Genomic DNA, 17645 nt, shown 5'->3' with positions numbered 1-17645 from the left:
TGGTAACTATAGCTGGCTTTCCTCACTCCAACCACTTTTAAAAACGTGTATTGAAAAAAAAAACCAAGGCAAAAAGGAAATCCAGCATTGTATCATGTTATGTTGTTGTAGATCTGATTCTGCAGTTACCTTACTCTTGATCTTTCTTCTGTCATAAAAATAACTTACTGCTGGTTCCCATGAGCTTATCTGATTGTCATATAGACTGCCTATCAATAATTAGTCACTGTCTACACTGTTGCTGGTGTTGGCCTTAGAAAGACATATTCATATGCTTACAATTAAAAAGTTTACTCTGTTATATTTTGCTTTTATCTAACAAATTTTAATAACTGTAATATGGACTCTCTCCCCTTGAAATCATTAAAAAACAAAATAATAATAATAAAAAAAGCAACAACCAGTCAATTTCGTAGGGTCTTAAAATATTTCTTAATGCATATTAGAGCAGATTGTGGCTTTTTGTAAAAAAAAAAAAAAGTCTGAAATGAAGCAAGCATGAAGCTAGTAGAACTTTATAGGTTCTAAGAGAAAGCAGGGGTTTTGAAACCTTATGGTTTTGAGTTATCACATGCTATTCAACAGAATAAAAACAATTAGGGAAGGAAATTACACCCTGCTAAAGGATTCCTCTTTAGAAGGGGTATAAGCTTTTTGTGGTGCTTTGCTTAGTCCAGGTAGCTGAAGTCATTTTGCACTAAACAAACTCAAATCTCCTCCTAAAAGCAATGTGGTTTTTCCACATGAGAGTCCTGGTTCCCTTTCCTTTAACTGAGTTATTGAATGGCTTTGACAACATGGATGTGACTCAGAAACAAAATCTAGCAGCACAAGCAAATTGACCATGCTAAAACTTTTACTGCAACAAGACAGGAACACGGAGGCATGTATCCCATGTAATTTTGATCACGGTGTAGCCATGTGCGAATGTTTATAATGAAATACAGCTCCCTTCTTTAGGACCAACCAGGTGGATTCAAAAGCCCTGGGAGAAGAGCAGTACTGAGCATGCTTGCTAAGCAGGATCTGGGCTTTATAGATCCCCAGTAGGCTGTGAGCTCCTTCCGACAGATCCACGCACAGAGAGCCAACAAAAACATCCTCAGCTGTGTTAACTTGTGAGGAAGGCCCTGCAATTCCCACCTTTAAAGGGGTTCACATCTTCACTGGAACATGTCGAGAAGTGGTCATTTGAAAAATTTGAAAACCACAGACTACTCTAAAAGGACTTACAGGATCCCAGCACAAATACTACTTAGTAAGTGCAGTCTGCTTCAAGAAGCTTAAAAATCATTCTCTCATTTAAACTCATCCCCCTTTAGGAGGCATCCACATAGTGAAAGAGGATGTACTGTTTGTTAACTCATTTGGAAATGTCTCAATGTGGGCTAAGTCACTTTAGTTTTATTGCCACATCAAAAGGTCAGCACATTAGCTTGCATTAAAATCATAATTTCATCGTCTGCAGTAAGATTTTATTACAAACTAAATTCGTGGGTGGGTTTTTTGTTTTGTTTTGTTTTTTCTGTACTGCACAAAATGTAGGGGAGAAGTTGCTGGCAGGGCCTCAGAATGCTTACAGGACCGAGCCAAAATCACAAATCCAGCAGCACGCAACCTGCAGCTGCTCACTGCAAAAGGTGTGGAGAAACAAGCAGCACAGTCATTGCTGCCTTTGCGCCGTGACCCGCTCCTATTAGGCCTAATCCAATCAATTTTTATTCATTTTATTCATTCTGCACCGTTCTCCTTTCACGATGTGCCACAGAATTTGTTGCTGATGCACCAAAACTGCCTTGCTGCTCTCATTTTGGCTGGAGTGCTCAATTTGACATCCCTGAGGCCTGGTGCTTTTTTTTTTTAGGGAAAAGTACTTTCTCTCTCCTCTCCTGCCTGCCTGTTCAGCAGTTTCCAGATCTCTTTAACAAGTTAGATGTGGCAGGGCTTGAACTGCAGCAAGCCACTTACAGGCCCAAGGTGAGATTTACATTAATATTTGCCCAAGTGCAGGAGACTGTCTGAAGTCAATGGAGTGGGAGATAGATCCAGACAGCAGGATCTTGCGTCCTGCTTGTGGAGTACAGCAGGGACCACCTAGCAGAGCTCCTTGCTGCAGGCTGTGTCCACTTTGGGCATCGTGAACTACAGCAGAGGTTATATTTCCTGAAACAAGCTGGAGGAATACAGACAGTTCGCAAAGATGGTTTCTAAGTGTCAGTAGGCCTGAACGGATGATAGTGATTTTGCTTTTCATCCCTTTTGAGCCACGAACAGAAGATTTCCTTCATGATAAGGATGGGAATAGCTGTTCTGCGGAGCTGAGGAGGCTGGGCGGCTCAATGGCCACCTCATGCCATGGCTGTGCATGCTGCTTTGCTTGAGGTTTGCAAGGAATCATTGTCCCCATGCTGCCAGGAGCTGGAAGCACCTGCAGGTGAGAGATGGCCCTGGATACCCGAAACCCGTCATCTGTTAAGATGCTGTCAGTGATGCTGCCATAACGCCTTGGTGAGCTGCGCTGCCTTTCTTCTTGCCCCGTAAAATGGCAAAGCCATGAGAAGGTAAGCACCGAAACCTGGTTATCGTGGTTAATTACTACAATAGATATTGTAAGATACAGATATGTTTACTCTTTGGTAGCATTACACTTGGGAAAAGAAAAAGCGGAAGTGAAGAAAACGATGATGAGGTGGATTTACTTGAAGGCAGCTGTGGCGTGTCTTCACGGGTGTTTTGCTCTGCAAAAGAGAGATAGCACCAGTTGCTTCCCGTGTCTAAAATGGCCGTGCGCAGCCTTGTGTTGATGGCATGTCTCCATGGTGTGTTTTTAAGAGAAATGAAATAAAACGAAAAAGAGGGTTTTCTTTGGTTTAACTAGTGTGAGGTCCTTGCTTGCCAGTGGATTGTGTGGGATTAGCAGTTCCTAGAAGTGAGGTTTATCTTGGCTGGGGGATGTCCCTGCTGGGCCTGCAGGTGCCATTTTTGGGTGACTCCAGACGGATGCGGGCTGTGTGTGAGGAGGTGTGGGGGCAACAGGGGCTCCTGGGGCAGGTAGTCAGGTGTTAGGATGGTTTGTGCAGGGAGGTGGTGGCGTCACCGTCCCTGGGGGTGTTCAAGGAAAGGTTGGACGTGGTGCTTAGGGACATGGGTGATGCTGGTGGTAGGGGGGTGAGGCACACGAGTCATACTGGCGGTACAGGGGTGGTGCTTGGGGACATGGGTGATACCAGTGGTAGGGGAGTGGTGGTTGGGGACATGGTTTAGTGGGTGACATTGGTGGTAGGGGTATGGTTGGACCAGATGTCCTCGGAGATCTTTTCCGACCCTAATGATTCTATGATTCCCTGCTCCCACCCAGCGCTGCGCTGCTTTGACAGCTCAAACCCACATTTGGGGGCGACTTTTCAGGGAAAGCTGAGGAGAAGCCCCTTTTTTTTCCCCTCGGATCTGACAATTTCAGGTCGGTTTGACTACCCGGGGAGCTTCCACCCCAGGGCGAGGACCCGCCAGGCGCTGAGGGCGCGGAGCCTCCCTCAGGGCGGGGCGGCGGGGCCGTGTTTACATTCCGCCGCCCGCTGCACGCTGCCGCCGGGAGCCGGGCCCCCATTGGCGGCAGCGGGCGGCGGCTCCGCCCCGGGGCGGGGACGCGGCGGGCGCGGGGCTCGCGGGGACCGCGGGCACGGCTCGGAGCGGCCCCGGCACCGGGCGGGCACCGAGCGGGGCGGGATGGGGGTACCGGGGGTGGGGGCGCGGCGCGGGGATGCGGCAGGGCTGGGGGCGAGCCGGGGAGGGCGGGCGGGCGGGCGGGCGCGAGGAGGGTGCGGGTGAGCGGGGAGGAGGCGGCGGTAACGCTCCCCGGGGGGGATGCGGGTGGGGGTGGGTAACGGGGTGCTGGGGGGGGGGGCGGGTAACGGGGTGCGGGGGTCCTGGCGGCGGGGCGGCGTTTCGGCGGGCGGGGCGGCGGAGCTGTCTGCCGCCCTCGCACATGCGCAGTGCGGGCTCGAGCCGCGGTATATAGCGGCTTGGCGCCGGCGCCAGCTGAGCAGAGCGGCCCGGGCGGTGGCGGCGGAGGTGCGCGGGGAGTGGGGCCGGGACCGGGGGGCGGAAACCGGTGTGAGGGGGGGGCTCCGGTGTGCCGGGGGGGGGCTGGAGGATGGTGGTGGGGATACTGCTGCTGGGGGTGCTGCTGGTGGTGGTGGTGGTGCTGCTGCTGCTGCTGCTTCTGGTGCTGCTGCTGATGGGATGCTGCTGATGATATGATGGGGGTGATGATGATGATGATGGGGGTGATGGCGGGGGTGCTGGTACCGGTGGTACCGGCACAGCCCCGGGGGGAGCCGAGGACACCGCGGCGGCGGCGGGAGGAGAGCGGCGAGGCGGGCAGCCCTCCCGCCCGGGCACCGTTTTGGAGGGAGAGCGGCTGGAAGCGAGGTGGGGGCGGCCCCATCTGACCCCCAACCAGCTCTCCCCCCCCCGCCATCAAAGCCCTCGGGGGGGTGCCGGTGTGAGCGGGGCCGGGGGCCGCCCGCCCGCGTTGCCGGACGGGTTTTGGGGGTTTTTGGAGGTTTTGGAGGGAGACGGGCGCGGTGGGGGCGGGGAAGCCGGCCCCGTGCCTCTTGGCGGGCTGACCTCGGGTGCCCGCCCGCCGGCACCCCGCCGCGGGTCGAGGCCCCCCCGGGACACGGACCCGGCCGGGAGGGGGCTCGTTCCCCGCCGTGCCCCCCTGTGCCCGCGGTGAGTGGGGTGCGGGTCCCATCCCCCCCCCCAAACCCCCCTCAGATGAGGGGTCCCCGCTGGGGGGGCTCCCCCTGAGCCTGGGGGTCCCCGTGAGCGTGGGGGTGCTGTGCGGGGACCCCCCCCCCTCACCCCGTTCCCCTCAGGTTTTGGAGGGAGCCTGGCTCGCCTCAAGGCGGGAGCTGAAGGCGGGGGGGGGGGGTGTCTCGGCGCTGCCCTGCCCCCTCCAGCAGACCCCCCAGGCACCCCTCACCCAGGGGCGAGGAAGAGGAGGAGGAGGAGGAGGAAGAGGGGGGCGGCGGGGGCTCGGCGCTTTTTGGAGGGAGAAGCGAGCGCGGGCAGCGGCGGCGCCCCCCTCCCCCAGCTCCCCCCTCCGCGGCCTCGCTTGGCCCCGGGACCAGCCGGGACCCCTCAGCCCAGCTCGGCACGGCACAGCCCGGCACGGCTCGGCTCGGCACGGCGCAGGCCCGGCTCTGCCTCCCCGCTCTCTGCAAATTGGCGCGGAACCGGCGCTGCGGGGCCGGCGGGAGCGCGGGCGGCTCGGCACGGCAGGTGTGGGGGCCGGGACCCGGCTGGGTGGCTCCCCCGGGGGAGCTGCTGCCCCCCGGGTGTGCCCCCCGGGTGTGCCCCCCGGGTGTGCCCCCCGTGCCCCAGCCCGACCTGCCCCTCTGCCCCTTCTCTTTCAGGGAAAATGGCTTTCACAGCCCAGGGGAGGTTTAGGTTGGAAATGAGGAGACATTTCCTCTCAGGGAGAGCAGTCAGGCAGTGCGACGGGTTGCCCAGGGAGGTGGTGGAGTCACCGTCCCTGGGGGGGGGCGGTTCAAGGAAAGGTTGGACGTGGTGCTTGGGGACGTGGTTCGGTGGGTGACATTGTGTGATACCATCTCAAAGTACAGATCTTACTCCCAACTCTTTGAGAATGCATTGACTCACCTTCTGTTATTCCTTCGGCCCAGGTAGAGATCCTAGGACCCGAAGAAGATGTCAAGACGCAGGTAAACCGTCGGCATTACTGTACGCCCTGCTAATCTGCATTCATCTCGCTGCCCCTCTCCTAACGGTGCGCGTCTCTTTGCAGTAGCCGATTGCAAGCCAAGCAGCAGCAGCCACTGTCGTGTCAAGAGGAGTCTTCACAGGAACTGCAGGCACCAGAACATCTCCAGACCAGAAAAAGGAGAACAGCAGAGGTGACCAATATGGATGACTTGAAAAATTTAATAATATTGCAAGTTAGCCCAGTCACTGGGATGGGGAAAATTAGAATTCTCTGCAGAATTAGAAAATGGGGCAGGAGTAGCAACAACTCCTTTAGCTTTAGAGGTGGGTGTGCTGGTGGTCATGGTCAATCTACTGACATATCTCTCTCTTTTCAGCAGGAGATTAAGAAGAAAGAAGATGGGAAAATTGCTAAAAAACATCAATATGAAATTAAGGTAACTCAATTCTGAATGCTAATTCAAACTAGGTGAGGGAGTCTGGTTAATATTGGTGGGTGTGAAGTCATGCATTCCATGCTAGGAAGTATTGGAAAAGGCAATTTTCTACCTTCAGGTATAGAAAGTATGTCAGCTCTGCAACTTAGCATCTCTTTATACATTTTTTTACTTTTTACAGAGAGTTTTAGAACTAAGTTAACTCCTAGGATAGTTGCTTGATTCTGACTAAATAGCTTTAGATACAGTAAGGAAATGATACGTATCTTACATTGCAAGATGACTGTGTAGGAAATGTTCCTGTGTTCAGGGGCAGGTGTTGCCATTCGTTGTCCATGGGATCCCCCTAAATCCACAGAACATGATTAAAGCTCAGTTGTCACCATTTTGAAGGCTGTCAGCCATTACAGCACTACATATGCTTCACGCACTTGATACCTCCCTGGTTTTATTGGTTATGTACAACCAAGTAAGTAACAGTGAATCAAGTTACACACTTAGCTGAAGTAATATAGAATTCTTTCTCTGAACCTTTTTGCATGAAATAACTTCAGGTTGCTCTCCTTTGGAGTCATTGCATGTTTGGCATTGGCAAGCTGAGAGATAGTTCGCAGCTGCTGCTTGCTCGGTGGGTATCTAGCTCTGGAGCTGAGATGGGTGGCTCCTCCCTGGAGTACTAAATTGGAAGATAACCAGTTGCTGAATTTCCACTGAGAAGCAGTAGAACCTCCACCCTCTCCTTTCTTTTCCCTCTGAATAGATAAGTAGATAGGACCAGCAACCTACTGTCTTGTTTTCTAGTAGCAGTAAGTACCTTTTTGTTAGGTACTGTAGCTGTAGAGCTCAAGCAATAGATATACCGCATGTGGGTTCATAAACCAATGACAGATCTCCTCAAGCTGAGTTCCTTGGATTTGTCAAACTTGTTCATATGTTTTCTGTCTCTCTGCTGCAAAAGACTTTGGCATTTAGTCTGTCGCTCTCTTTCTTTGGTTTCTCAAATTGATTTCGAGGTCCAAAAAAACTAACGCACATTACAAACGTTGTTGTTACTATAATCTTCCTCTCTTTCTATCCTAGTAAAACCAACGTTTAAAAGACACCTTGTTTATGTTGCAGAGCTGTTGGCCGCCCACGATAACAGGAGGCATCTCACCTTGCATAATTATTGAAACGCCTCACAAAGAATCGGTAACCACTGACTTTTCAAGATTCAAAAAATACAGGTTCAGAAACCTCTTCATAAATCCGTCGCCTTTGCCGGAACTCAAGTAAGTTGACCAGATAAAGCAGATGTAATTGTCTTATCACATATGCTGAACTACTGTCGTAGTATCTGATGCTGTGTTGTGTTTGTCTGATAGTGGACAATATGCAACCCATTCTTCTACTTGTCTCCTCATCCCACAAACAGTTCAATGTCCAGAAAAACACAGGTTTTATTGCTTATCTTATAAATGCACTGAACAGATCATTTTTGCCTTTCGGATTTATCCTTTTATAACTTATAAGCTCTTAAGAGGCGCACAGTGGTTAAAACTAACCTTCTTTGTGTCGTTGAAACTGAGTGACCAACAAAGTGGCCAAAATACTAAGCAAAGTTTTCTGCAAGAACTTAAAATGTTTAAATGTTTAAAATGTTTAAATGAAGATGTTGCTGAAGGGGAAAGGATAATCACCCAAGTAGAATATTTCTTGCGAAACTTTCATGTTAGTATTCTTCAAGTATACTGACAGAAACAGTTTCCAGAGGATGGATTAGCTGACTAGAGAGGATTTTTTGATTTCTGAGTTTCTTAGACATTCAGGTGTGTTAGATAAGTATCGCAATTGCTGTTTATATCAGCCCAGTAATTAATGAAGGAGCTGCCAAATTTCCTGCAGTGCACTACAGAGAACTACTGCTGAAGTGAATGAGGAGAGAACCAGAATGTAAAGCTTTACTTTCAGAAGACCTGGCCAGATACGCCATGTTTTCACATGGTTCTGGCTAAAACTTGGCTGGAACTGGGAGATGGCGCGTGCACTCTGCCTCAGTGCAAAGCAGTAGGTCCATCTGTCCGTGGCCTTTTTCACCAAGCTTTGAACTTGACTGCTCTTCTCAGTATTACTCCCAAACCTGCTGTATATTGCTGAACTGTGTTTTAAAGGGCAATATACTCTTCCCTATATCTGGCAAATAACTATTTCTGTGAGTGAAAGCCTAGTGCGGAGCACTTCTTTATTTAAAAATAAAGTGAAGGAAGGAATTTGATATATGCCTTTAGAAAGTTGCTGGAAACTGCTGGATCCCAAAGACGTGTTCAGGCACAGAATTCCACACAAGGAGTTTCATCCTTGATGTTCACCTCTTGTCAATAGGCACCTGGTAAAGCTGTGATCCAGCCTTTCCGATTACCCAAAGGAGAGGGTTGTTTACTCTCTACTGCCTTATTCATACTTTTCTAATTGCAGCAGGAAGATTGTGATAGGAGATTTCTTGATGCCTGGCCACTAAGAGAGAGTTGTGCATTAAGCAAGTATCTCTCGCGTTTTTTTTTTTATTTATGGTGGCAGCAGAGTGAAACTGATCTGAGTTAAAATTTGTAGGCAGTGCCAGTGATGAGGTCTGTTCAATTTCTCTACCCTCTTGCCTGGGGAAAGGTAACTAGGTAACTCCAAGGACTTCACAAGGAGATTGACGTTACGTTAATTACAACCTGTCCTCCTTAGTAACTGTAGGATGAGAAATATTGAAGGGGAAAAAAGCCCACATCAATTCATTATAACAATTCCAAATTAAAACCAAATTGTATTTATTATCTAGGCATCTTCTTTCTCCTTCCCAGGTAGGTTTGGCTGCTGATAAATTATGTTAGCAATGAATGAGAACTTAATTTTTATTTCAGTGGCCTGTTTCTAAGCCTCATCTGTCCCTTCCTTTTTCTAAACACCAGCTCTCAATATCTTTCCAGAACTGAGACGGACAACTTTGTGCGTGCTGTTTCTTAGGTGGTTGTTGGGTTTTGTTTTCTACCTTGCTCTCTGGAAAGCCAAGTTCTAAAATGGCTGAGCTGTGTGTGTTAATGGCCACCTAACTAAGCAGAATAAGAAACTCTGCGTGGTTGTATGTGCAACTTTGGGGTGCACGTGTTCAGTTTTATTGGCTGCTCTATAAAACTGGACTTGCTGATGATCTTGGCAAGCTGCTGTGGTGGTGGTAAGTGTTCAAAGTACGCCTGCAGTTTTCTAATTCCTGTAAGGATCTTTTAGGCTGCAGAATTTGCCTTTTTGTTCATGAATATCTATAAATCATGTTTTTAATGCTCCTTTTGTGAAGGTGCATGTATACTTACAGTGCTCTGTAACTTCACTCCGTAGCTGGGGAAATTCCAAAGATGTCTGGCTCAACATCCTGAAGAAGGAGAACAGATACGCTCACTGCAAACACTTCACCTCACTACATTCTAGTTTGCAACCGCACATGCGATCGATACTGTTAGACTGGCTCCTAGAGGTGTGTTCTTTTTGTTGCTTTGTGCTGTCTTATGCCTGTGAAGCAGGCAGATGTAAGCAGAGCTTTTATGTAAAAGATTCAATAGCAAAACGTACTGGAAATGCCCAAACCAGCTTGCAACAAAGGGGTTACAAGTTACTACTTTTGATCTTCATGATGAGCTACGTTAAGTATCTCCTGGTAGGAGGCACTCAACATCCCCAACAGGGCAGCAAGCAACAGTTCTAAATGTTTGTTCTTACCATGCTGCATAACTGCCTGGGAACAGGGGAAATCTAGGTGTGGGACACTTCTATTGAAGTAGCTCTAAACAGGTTATTTATGGAGCTTCAGCTTTACATCTTCAGGTGTATCTGAGACAACTGCACCTGCAGTGAGGACTGGAGTTAACGCCCTGGCCCTGTCTATGTCAAGAGCCTTTAGATGCCTGCCCCAACGCTAGTCTTCTCTGACTTACTAGTAAATGTTTAATTATATCCTTCAGAGGGAGCAGAAGAAAGTATGTTAGTGACTGACACCTGAAGGCACTTGATGCAGACAGGTTCTTGTTTGAAAAGGATTGCAAATGGATCGTCCCTATCCCAGGCTGGTTGCTGTGCTTCAGACTGTTCCCGTTGTCAGACAAAATGGAGGTTCTCACTTGGCAGCCGACCCCACGCGAAGCAGCGCTAGTGCTGTAGAGAGCTACGGTCTGGAACCGTTTCCAAGAACACTCTGTATTATAGCATATTCGATCGCTGCTGCCAAAAGCAACCTTTGCCTCACGTAGTTCTCGCTCATCAGCAGAAGGGATCTGTGCAGGTTTATCGGTTCTGTGATACCAAGTGCTCCCGAGGAAGCAGACGTTAGGGTGGCACTCTTGCTGTCTTGATTGAACGGTACTGATAGCAGGGAGTTTCGGGGGAAAGAGGTGTGTGTCTTTTAAATATGGTGTGAATATAAAGATGGTTACACTTCTGTGCTTCACTGCTTCCTTTAACGTGCAATTTACACATCACCTTTGAATTGGATGTGATTTTTAAATTATCTTAATCTTGAGCTGCTAGGAAATAAACTTTTTTGTTTGGAAATTGATCACATTGATTTAATTACTGTTGTCTAGCTCAGTGGTTCTGTACGCCGCAATGGAGTAAAATCACAGCAGCTTTGAGTTCTCCAGTAGCTCCTTACGTAGTCTTCTGTGACATCATGTTAGAGATAATACTTAACATGACCAAGTAATATTATTTATGCTTGGCCAGTACACTTCTATAGAAATTATACCATTTATTCATGATATGGACCTTTTTAGTTGTGAATCTTGTCTGGAGCAGTAATTAATCATTCCATAGTAGCTCATCAGGTTGTGAATATTACATCAGCTCTTTTTTAAAAAAAAAAATAGCTGTGGTATTACTGCCAACTAGTTGCATTTTCGAAGGTCAGGAAGGGATGTAATCCACAAACAGGCTTTTGACCTTCTCTTAGGAAATAGCTATAAATAGTGAGATTTTATTCTGACTTTGTATCCAAGTGGAATAAGGAAGCGAGGTGGGAAGTCAGATCTACTTGGGATCTGCTGCCTGGATATTTTTCCTTGTTGTCTGTAAGTAGATTAGAAATTAGTTAGATATCTATAAATCACTTATAATTGTAGAAGGGATACGGTTGCAGATAAGATGGAGTTATGGTAAACCCACCAAAATTCAGTTAGAGATAAGAGAAAAGAGGAGGCCAGTGACGAGGTTTGAACCCAGAGTATTCTTGATTAAGCAAGTTAGTGTGTGTGTGTTTTTTTTTTTTCCTCCCCCTCAGTCCCCAGTTAGTCTCTTTTCTTTCAGTGGAAAACTTCTGGCTTTTTGTTCTTATTTTTTAAGGATGTTGGATGCTATTAATGTTGGAAAAAGTATACTTTGGAAGTGTGGTAGTACATCGTAGATAACCCATGGTTAGATGAAGAGTGTGGAAGATACCAAGCCCCATACTAACCGCTACCACCTAAAACACCTGGCTGTGTGATAGTCTGTGGGTGTAAAAGATAAAATCATATATATTATGTTTTACTGTCAAAGCTGGAATACTTTAGTGTGCATACCTTGGGTTTTATAACAGAAAATTGATTTTTTTTTTTTTGTCTGTTGTAGGTATGTGAGGTGTATGCGCTCCACAGGGAAACCTTCTACCTAGCTCAAGACTTCTTTGACAGATTCATGTTGACACAAAAGAACATTAACAAGAGCATGCTCCAGCTCATAGGAATTACCTCATTGTTCATCGCCTCCAAGCTTGAGGTAAGACACAAGGAGGAGGATATTACGTTCGAAGTAACCCAAGACAGTGGTAACATATTTATTTCTTCTGTCTGAATCTTTTGAACTTGGTGGCACACATACAGCACTGCAGGTCAGAAGGGGATTTTTTTTTTTTTTTTCCTTTTCCTTCAGTTGTGCATGCATCAATCTCTTAGAGCGTAGTCTTTGTCCTCCCTTTCCTCTGCAGCAGGGAGGGAGAGCACATAAACTTGAAAGGTATGCAAACGTGCTAGGAGCAGTTCTGCTTCGTTTTGTCTTTTTCAAAATACAGAGCAGTTGGCAAACAATCTCAGGAATGGGTGTGGGACTTGAGCAAAACCAAGCCTGTCTCTCGAGCCTGTACAGCAGGTTGATATCCCTTTAAACCCATTTAGTGGAGTTTTTTATTTCGAGGATAATGTAATCAGCGCAACAATGGCGATGTGATGCGTTGCATTGCACGCTACAGCTCTGAGCCAAGACCGTGTTTTTGTCCATCTCCTAAATAGGCTATAGCGCACGGTAGGCTAAACAGAGAGGCAAATTTGGGATATTTTTATACTTGGAACCCCCCCCCCCCGATCTAGCTGTTGCTCCTAAAGCAAGGTGGAGTGCTACAAGCAGTTCTGTTGGCAGGTTCTTTCTTACTAAAACACCTACACGTGGCCCTAACTGGCCTGATTAGATTAGGTTGGCTAAATTATGTTAAGTATCTCTGCACCATTTTTCCAGCTATGATAGCTGTGGGATTTTCTGTTGCCATTTTCTAGCTTTTTTTATTTTTTTTTAATCTGTGTGATTACATCAGCACTAGCTGATGTTATGCCTAAGCTGTATCAGTGTTTTCTAACACAGCAGTGCGCTCTGAGAACAGGGTGGTGTTTACTTTTTTATATCAAATGGCATGGCTGAGTAGAAAGCAGTTTTAATGAAGGGTTGTTCCAATTGCTCAGCATTTATTTCCCCCAAAGCTAAAAAGGTTGCAGTAAGTTTGTGATGTTATACAACAGATAACATACAACCTACTTGTTTGAGTATCTCCTATCACGCAAGTTTCAAGTCCCTTCATATAACACTTTGCTAGTGTGAATTATGTTAATATTTTAATATGGTCTAAAAAGCATTTTCTAGCATCTTCTCAAGCTTTCCTAGAATCATAAGGCACTCTAATCCTGACTTTTTTTTTCTTCTTCCTTTCAAAGGAAATCTATGCTCCAAAAATACAGGAATTTGCTTACGTCACTGATGGTGCTTGCAGTGAAGACGATATTGTAAGAATGGAACTTATTATGTTAAAGGTAATAGCTTTGTGTTTTTAAGTCCCAACTGAAATCTCACTTCAGCTGAAACTTGTATTTTTATGTCACTTTCTTCAAAAAGTGGTAGGCATGCAATGTAAAATGAGTACTTGGACTTGAAATTTTTGAGAATCTGTGCAATAAATTGAGCTAACTCAGAAGGGGGATGTATGGGGAAAAAAGATCAGAGCACGAAACAATTCTTGCATGGTTTTGGGAGCTTAAATGTTTGTTTAATCTTTACAGGCTTTAAAATGGGAACTCTGTCCTGTGACAATCGTCTCTTGGCTGAACCTCTACCTTCAGGTGGATGCTCTGAAGGATGTTCCGAAAGTGTTGCTACCTCAGTATTCTCAGGAAAAATTCATTCAGATAGCACAGGTAAGTAGTTACCTGTGTAGGAAAGCACTGGTTTAGAGTGATTACAAGCACAAGTGAATTTTATGCCCCTATAAGCTGTTAGAGAATACTTTTCCTTGTTTCACCTCACCTCTTACTTTAAGGAATGTGCAAGTTTGACTTTGCCGGACACCTTCATGCTAAATTTCGAGGAGAAGCATCCATGTGTCTCTGGTCTCCCTGCTCTCAGATATCTTAAGACTTTTCTGTACACTAGAAATATTACCACGGAATGCAGTGCTCTGGGAACAGCCGGCAGTGGCAACAGCTCTGGAGGGTGCACAACACAAGCCTCTGTGGCCAGTTAACTGTTTTGCCTGTGTCCTTTGTAACAGTGTTTCTGTGTACTTGGGCTAGAAGGTAGTGTGAGGAGTGTTTCCGCTCTATCCTGAAACTACTGCGGTTCCTCTTCTATGGATACATGTCCAGGCTCAGAGGCTTACTAGAGTAGACCAAATTCCCTGAGCTGCTCTGTAATGTCTTTATTTACGCAAATACCTTCCTGGAGCTCTGTTGAGTTTCAAGTTGTACCTCAGTCTGTGCAAGCAAATCGCCTTGCGTGTTACTGGTAGAAGTACAAAGTGGTTTGCATTGTAACACTGTCAGACCTCCTCTAATTGAACCTGGTGCTGCAGATAAACCAGATGCGTGCGATTGATTCTGAAAAGAGCAGGGCTGCAGACCATGGACTGCGGGAGGGCTACTGTACGCAGAGCAGTTCCTGGGGTAGGCTTATAGTAAAGTTATCTTGTTGAAATTTGTAATTCTTATATCCTCAACTCTTGTTTCCTCAGCTCTTAGACCTGTGTATTCTGGATGTGAACTCGTTGGACTTCCAGTACAGAACACTAGCTGCTGCTGCACTCTGCCACTATACCTCAATTGATGTAGTTAAGAAAGCTTCAGGTAAGAAGTTTTTGTACGTTTTTGTCTTGTTAGGCCGTGACTTCTGAAGGCTGTTACATCCCTGATGCTGCTGAGAGCGAGCTGGTCAATCAGGCTGCAAAAGAGCAAAAGCCACACAGGCACTAATGGTTCATTCCTCTGCCCCGTGGGTCCCTCTCACCCCCCCCAGATTTTGCTTCCTTCTGTTTCAGATGTTGCCAAGACTTGAGAGAGAAGGAAGCACTTTCAAAAAGCAGTCTTATCGAAGGAAACTAAGGAGAAATTAAGGAGATTCTTGCTTTTAGGTTGACACTGCTCCTCTATGAATTAATTGTTTTGGGAGTCATCAGCTGTACATTACTTGGTGACTTTGTCTCCTTAAATGTAATTTTAGACAGTCACTCCTGGCTGCCAATGGCATTGAACCTTTGTGGCTAATTCCTACAAGTGTGTCCCTTACAAAGTCCAAAAAAAACACCACTTAAGTTCAGCACTTGTGCACTGCATAAGGTGCCTTAAAGGACAATGATATGATGCAGGTTTTCTTATAGTGTGAACCAAAAAAATCTCACTCAAGTGAAAAAGTCACAGTAGGGTAAGCTGTAACTGTAATTGTTCCTGATAACAGAAACCCTACTGGCCATAGAGCTGCTTTCAGGAGGCCTGTGGTCAGCTCCGCTGCCTCTACATGTTTAAGTAAGAAGCACAAGGAAATGCTGGGGATTTTGGGGAGGATGTTCCTGATTTTTTTTTTTATCTGCAGTACTACTTATTTTAAACTTGGAACACTTAAACACTTTAGGAATTTTAGCCAGTAAAGACTGTCCCGCTCCATGTTTTTAAATGTTATTACTGTGCTTTATCCTACAGGCTTAGATTGGGACAGCATTTCAGAATGCGCAGAGTGGATGGTTCCTTTTGTGAACGTGGCAAGAAAAGTCCCTGTGAAACTGAAGAATTTTAAGAAGGTTGCAGCAGAAGACAGACATAATATCCAGACGCACACAAACTACTTGGACATGCTGGTAGGTGGCTTGTCTATTTACGGTTCAGATGCTTGAGTGTGCGTTACACACCCCTTGTCCTGAGGCAGCTAAGGCTGGCCAGCCAGCTACCTGCTAGCACCGGGGCTGGCTCGCCTGAGCCAACATGGGCATGGAAATGAATACATACACATCCTTTAGCATAACATGCACAAGCCATAAGCAAAGATGTAGATACCTTAGAATTACTGGTTAAAGTGTTTAAAATACAGTAATATTTACTGTGTTGTTTAGTATCTCTTTCATTTTATACGCTGTGACCTAACTGTATTATTAAAATTGTACCAGCACTACGGGGAAAAGCTGCTGCCAACTAATAAGATAAAAAGTAGAACTTGCCCTGGTATTAACTATTGTTTTCTCCTTCTGTACAGGAAGAAGTTAATAGTGGAGTAGTGTCTACTGCCCCAGGTCAGTTATCACCTGTATCAACAGCAGGAATAATAACACCTCCCAAAAGCACAGAGAAGAAATGAAAGATGGACAACAAACTTCGTGATCAGTTTCAGAACCAAGACTAGGTGCTTCGAAACAAGACCACACTAAAGTTGACTCACTTCAATGCTCTTTAATGATACTCAAGACTTCAGCAGTAAGACATGTCCAACAGAGCATCAGATGGAAATGGGGACCAGCATTTTCCTACAGCCTTGAAAAAAGAAGTTTTAGACCAAGCATCCCTGCCTGTGTCATCACAGGAGGCTGGACTACTTTAGTCTCTTCTCACGTAGGACTCAGTTCAACTCTGAACATTCCTAATTTATGAATTTCAAGCACATGCTTTGAAAGGGCTGAGTGGCACAGTTGGTCCACTCAGCTCACTTACATGTCACTGTGCTTTAACTTGGGATAGCCATACAGGAGAACGCGGTGCCAGCTTGTACATATTACCTCTTCTTGACCTTTCTTCTCTTGCAAGTTAGTCAGCTCTGAGCTCAGGTGCAGTATTACAGAGGTCAGTGAGTAAGCAGTTTACTGTTCTGAAACCACTCCGCTGTTGGGCTAAGGTAGAGCCAGCCCTGTAGCAAGGTTTAGTTCCGTAGGAGGGGGATAAATCACCTTTTAGGGCTGCCATAAACTTAAGATCCGGCATACCACTGACCTCAGGGAACAGTACGAACAGAAGCGTGCTGCTGAAGTAACCTAACTGGAAGAAGTACAGTCCTTGAAGGAAGGAGTTCTGTTTTACAAGACCCACCCACAAACGTGCAACAGTTAAAAACAAAAATAACTAGAACTGGAGGGTAGGAAAGAAGTGAATTGCTGGTATTCTACGACCACTCAAGTCCTAGGAGCAGTATTTTAAGTAGCAACTGTAGAGCTATGTTTTATCAGTGTTCATGAACAGCATTAACTACTGTGTTTTCCTTGGAATGTTTACTACCTCTGCATGTGAGGTGCTTAACTTCTGTCGATGAAGGGACAGTACTGGGCGATACGGCTGCCAGGCCCCCTCCCTCTTCAAGGTGCTCCTACCTGTGCCCCCTTCAGGGACAACTCAGCGCTGAGCAGTTCATGAAGCTCTTTTCCACTAAAGTTCCCAAACTTGAATTCAGAGCTTCTTCAACCACTCCCTCGTGGAAATAGCTGAAGTTGTTGTTTCAGGCCTTCTGTACAGTTTGTAAAGATACGGGGTTTTATTATAAGATTTCATCTATTTCTAAATGAGAGATACCAGACTGTAAATGTTGTATAAAAATTTAAATGAATTCTTAAAATAAAGTTGTGGAAGAATTTTTTTCTCCCTTTTCACAAATTTCATAGTGGTCTTCCACCATTAGCCTAGAAGTAAAGTTTTGCCATCGCTTGAAGAAACTTCTTCTTTCGTCTCTGTGCAGCGAGCTGTAGGACCTCCTCAGGGTTACTGGCATTCAGCTCTGTCTGGCCAATAGCTTTTATCTTAAACAAAAGAGGAGAGGCATCACTAGCAGCAGTCATTCCAGTAAAGCTAAACCAGCTGAACACAAGTTTACATCAGCATCCAGACTTTTAAGAATTACGCAATGAAATTAAAAGTGGAAGTGGCAATTATTTTCAAAGACTACTTCAGGGATGGAAAGAAACACTAAGATGTCGCCCACAGCACC

The 17645-nt window shown here is 46.2% G+C and overlaps 2 protein-coding genes across 5 annotated transcripts in view; one reads left to right on the top strand and one right to left on the bottom strand.

The window, feature by feature from the left end:
* Positions 1-3924: 3924 nt before the first annotated feature.
* Positions 3925-17293, top strand: CCNE2 (cyclin E2). 4 transcript variants are annotated; one of them, XM_040546557.1, is made up of 12 exons: positions 3925-4071; positions 5691-5729; positions 5813-5921; positions 6111-6167; positions 7287-7438; positions 9528-9663; positions 11787-11933; positions 13136-13231; positions 13478-13612; positions 14425-14536; positions 15386-15540; positions 15933-17293. In XM_040546557.1, exons 2-12 carry the CDS (start codon positions 5716-5718, stop codon positions 16032-16034), a joined length of 1215 nt encoding a protein of 404 aa, XP_040402491.1. In that variant the 5' UTR covers positions 3925-4071; positions 5691-5715; the 3' UTR covers positions 16035-17293. The 4 variants fall into 4 exon arrangements, with proteins under 4 accessions (XP_040402491.1, XP_040402489.1, XP_040402492.1 ...); XM_040546555.1 differs by having other exon boundaries at positions 6108-6167; XM_040546556.1 differs by lacking the exon at positions 3925-4071 and having other exon boundaries at positions 5396-5729; positions 6108-6167.
* Positions 16112-17645, bottom strand: part of INTS8 (integrator complex subunit 8) — a 23558-nt gene continuing 22024 nt past the window's right edge. The window contains exon 27 of the mRNA XM_040546554.1: positions 16112-17457. Coding sequence (XP_040402488.1) covers positions 17341-17457 — 117 coding nt within the window. The 3' untranslated portion in view covers positions 16112-17340. The remainder of the gene's footprint in view (positions 17458-17645) is intronic.

This window comes from Cygnus olor, chromosome 2 (genome assembly GCF_009769625.2).
Source record: "Cygnus olor isolate bCygOlo1 chromosome 2, bCygOlo1.pri.v2, whole genome shotgun sequence".
NCBI lineage: Eukaryota > Metazoa > Chordata > Aves > Anseriformes > Anatidae > Cygnus > Cygnus olor.
Note: the sequence above shows the minus strand (reverse complement) of the source record. Positions and strands in the feature narration are given on the sequence as shown.

Coding starts and splice junctions, on each gene's coding strand:
- CCNE2 (XM_040546555.1), top strand. Junction 14,537..15,385: donor TGTAGTTAAGAAAGCTTCAG/GTAAGAAGTTTT, acceptor TTTATCCTACAG/GCTTAGATTGGGACAGCATT. Junction 15,541..15,932: donor CAAACTACTTGGACATGCTG/GTAGGTGGCTTG, acceptor CCTTCTGTACAG/GAAGAAGTTAATAGTGGAGT.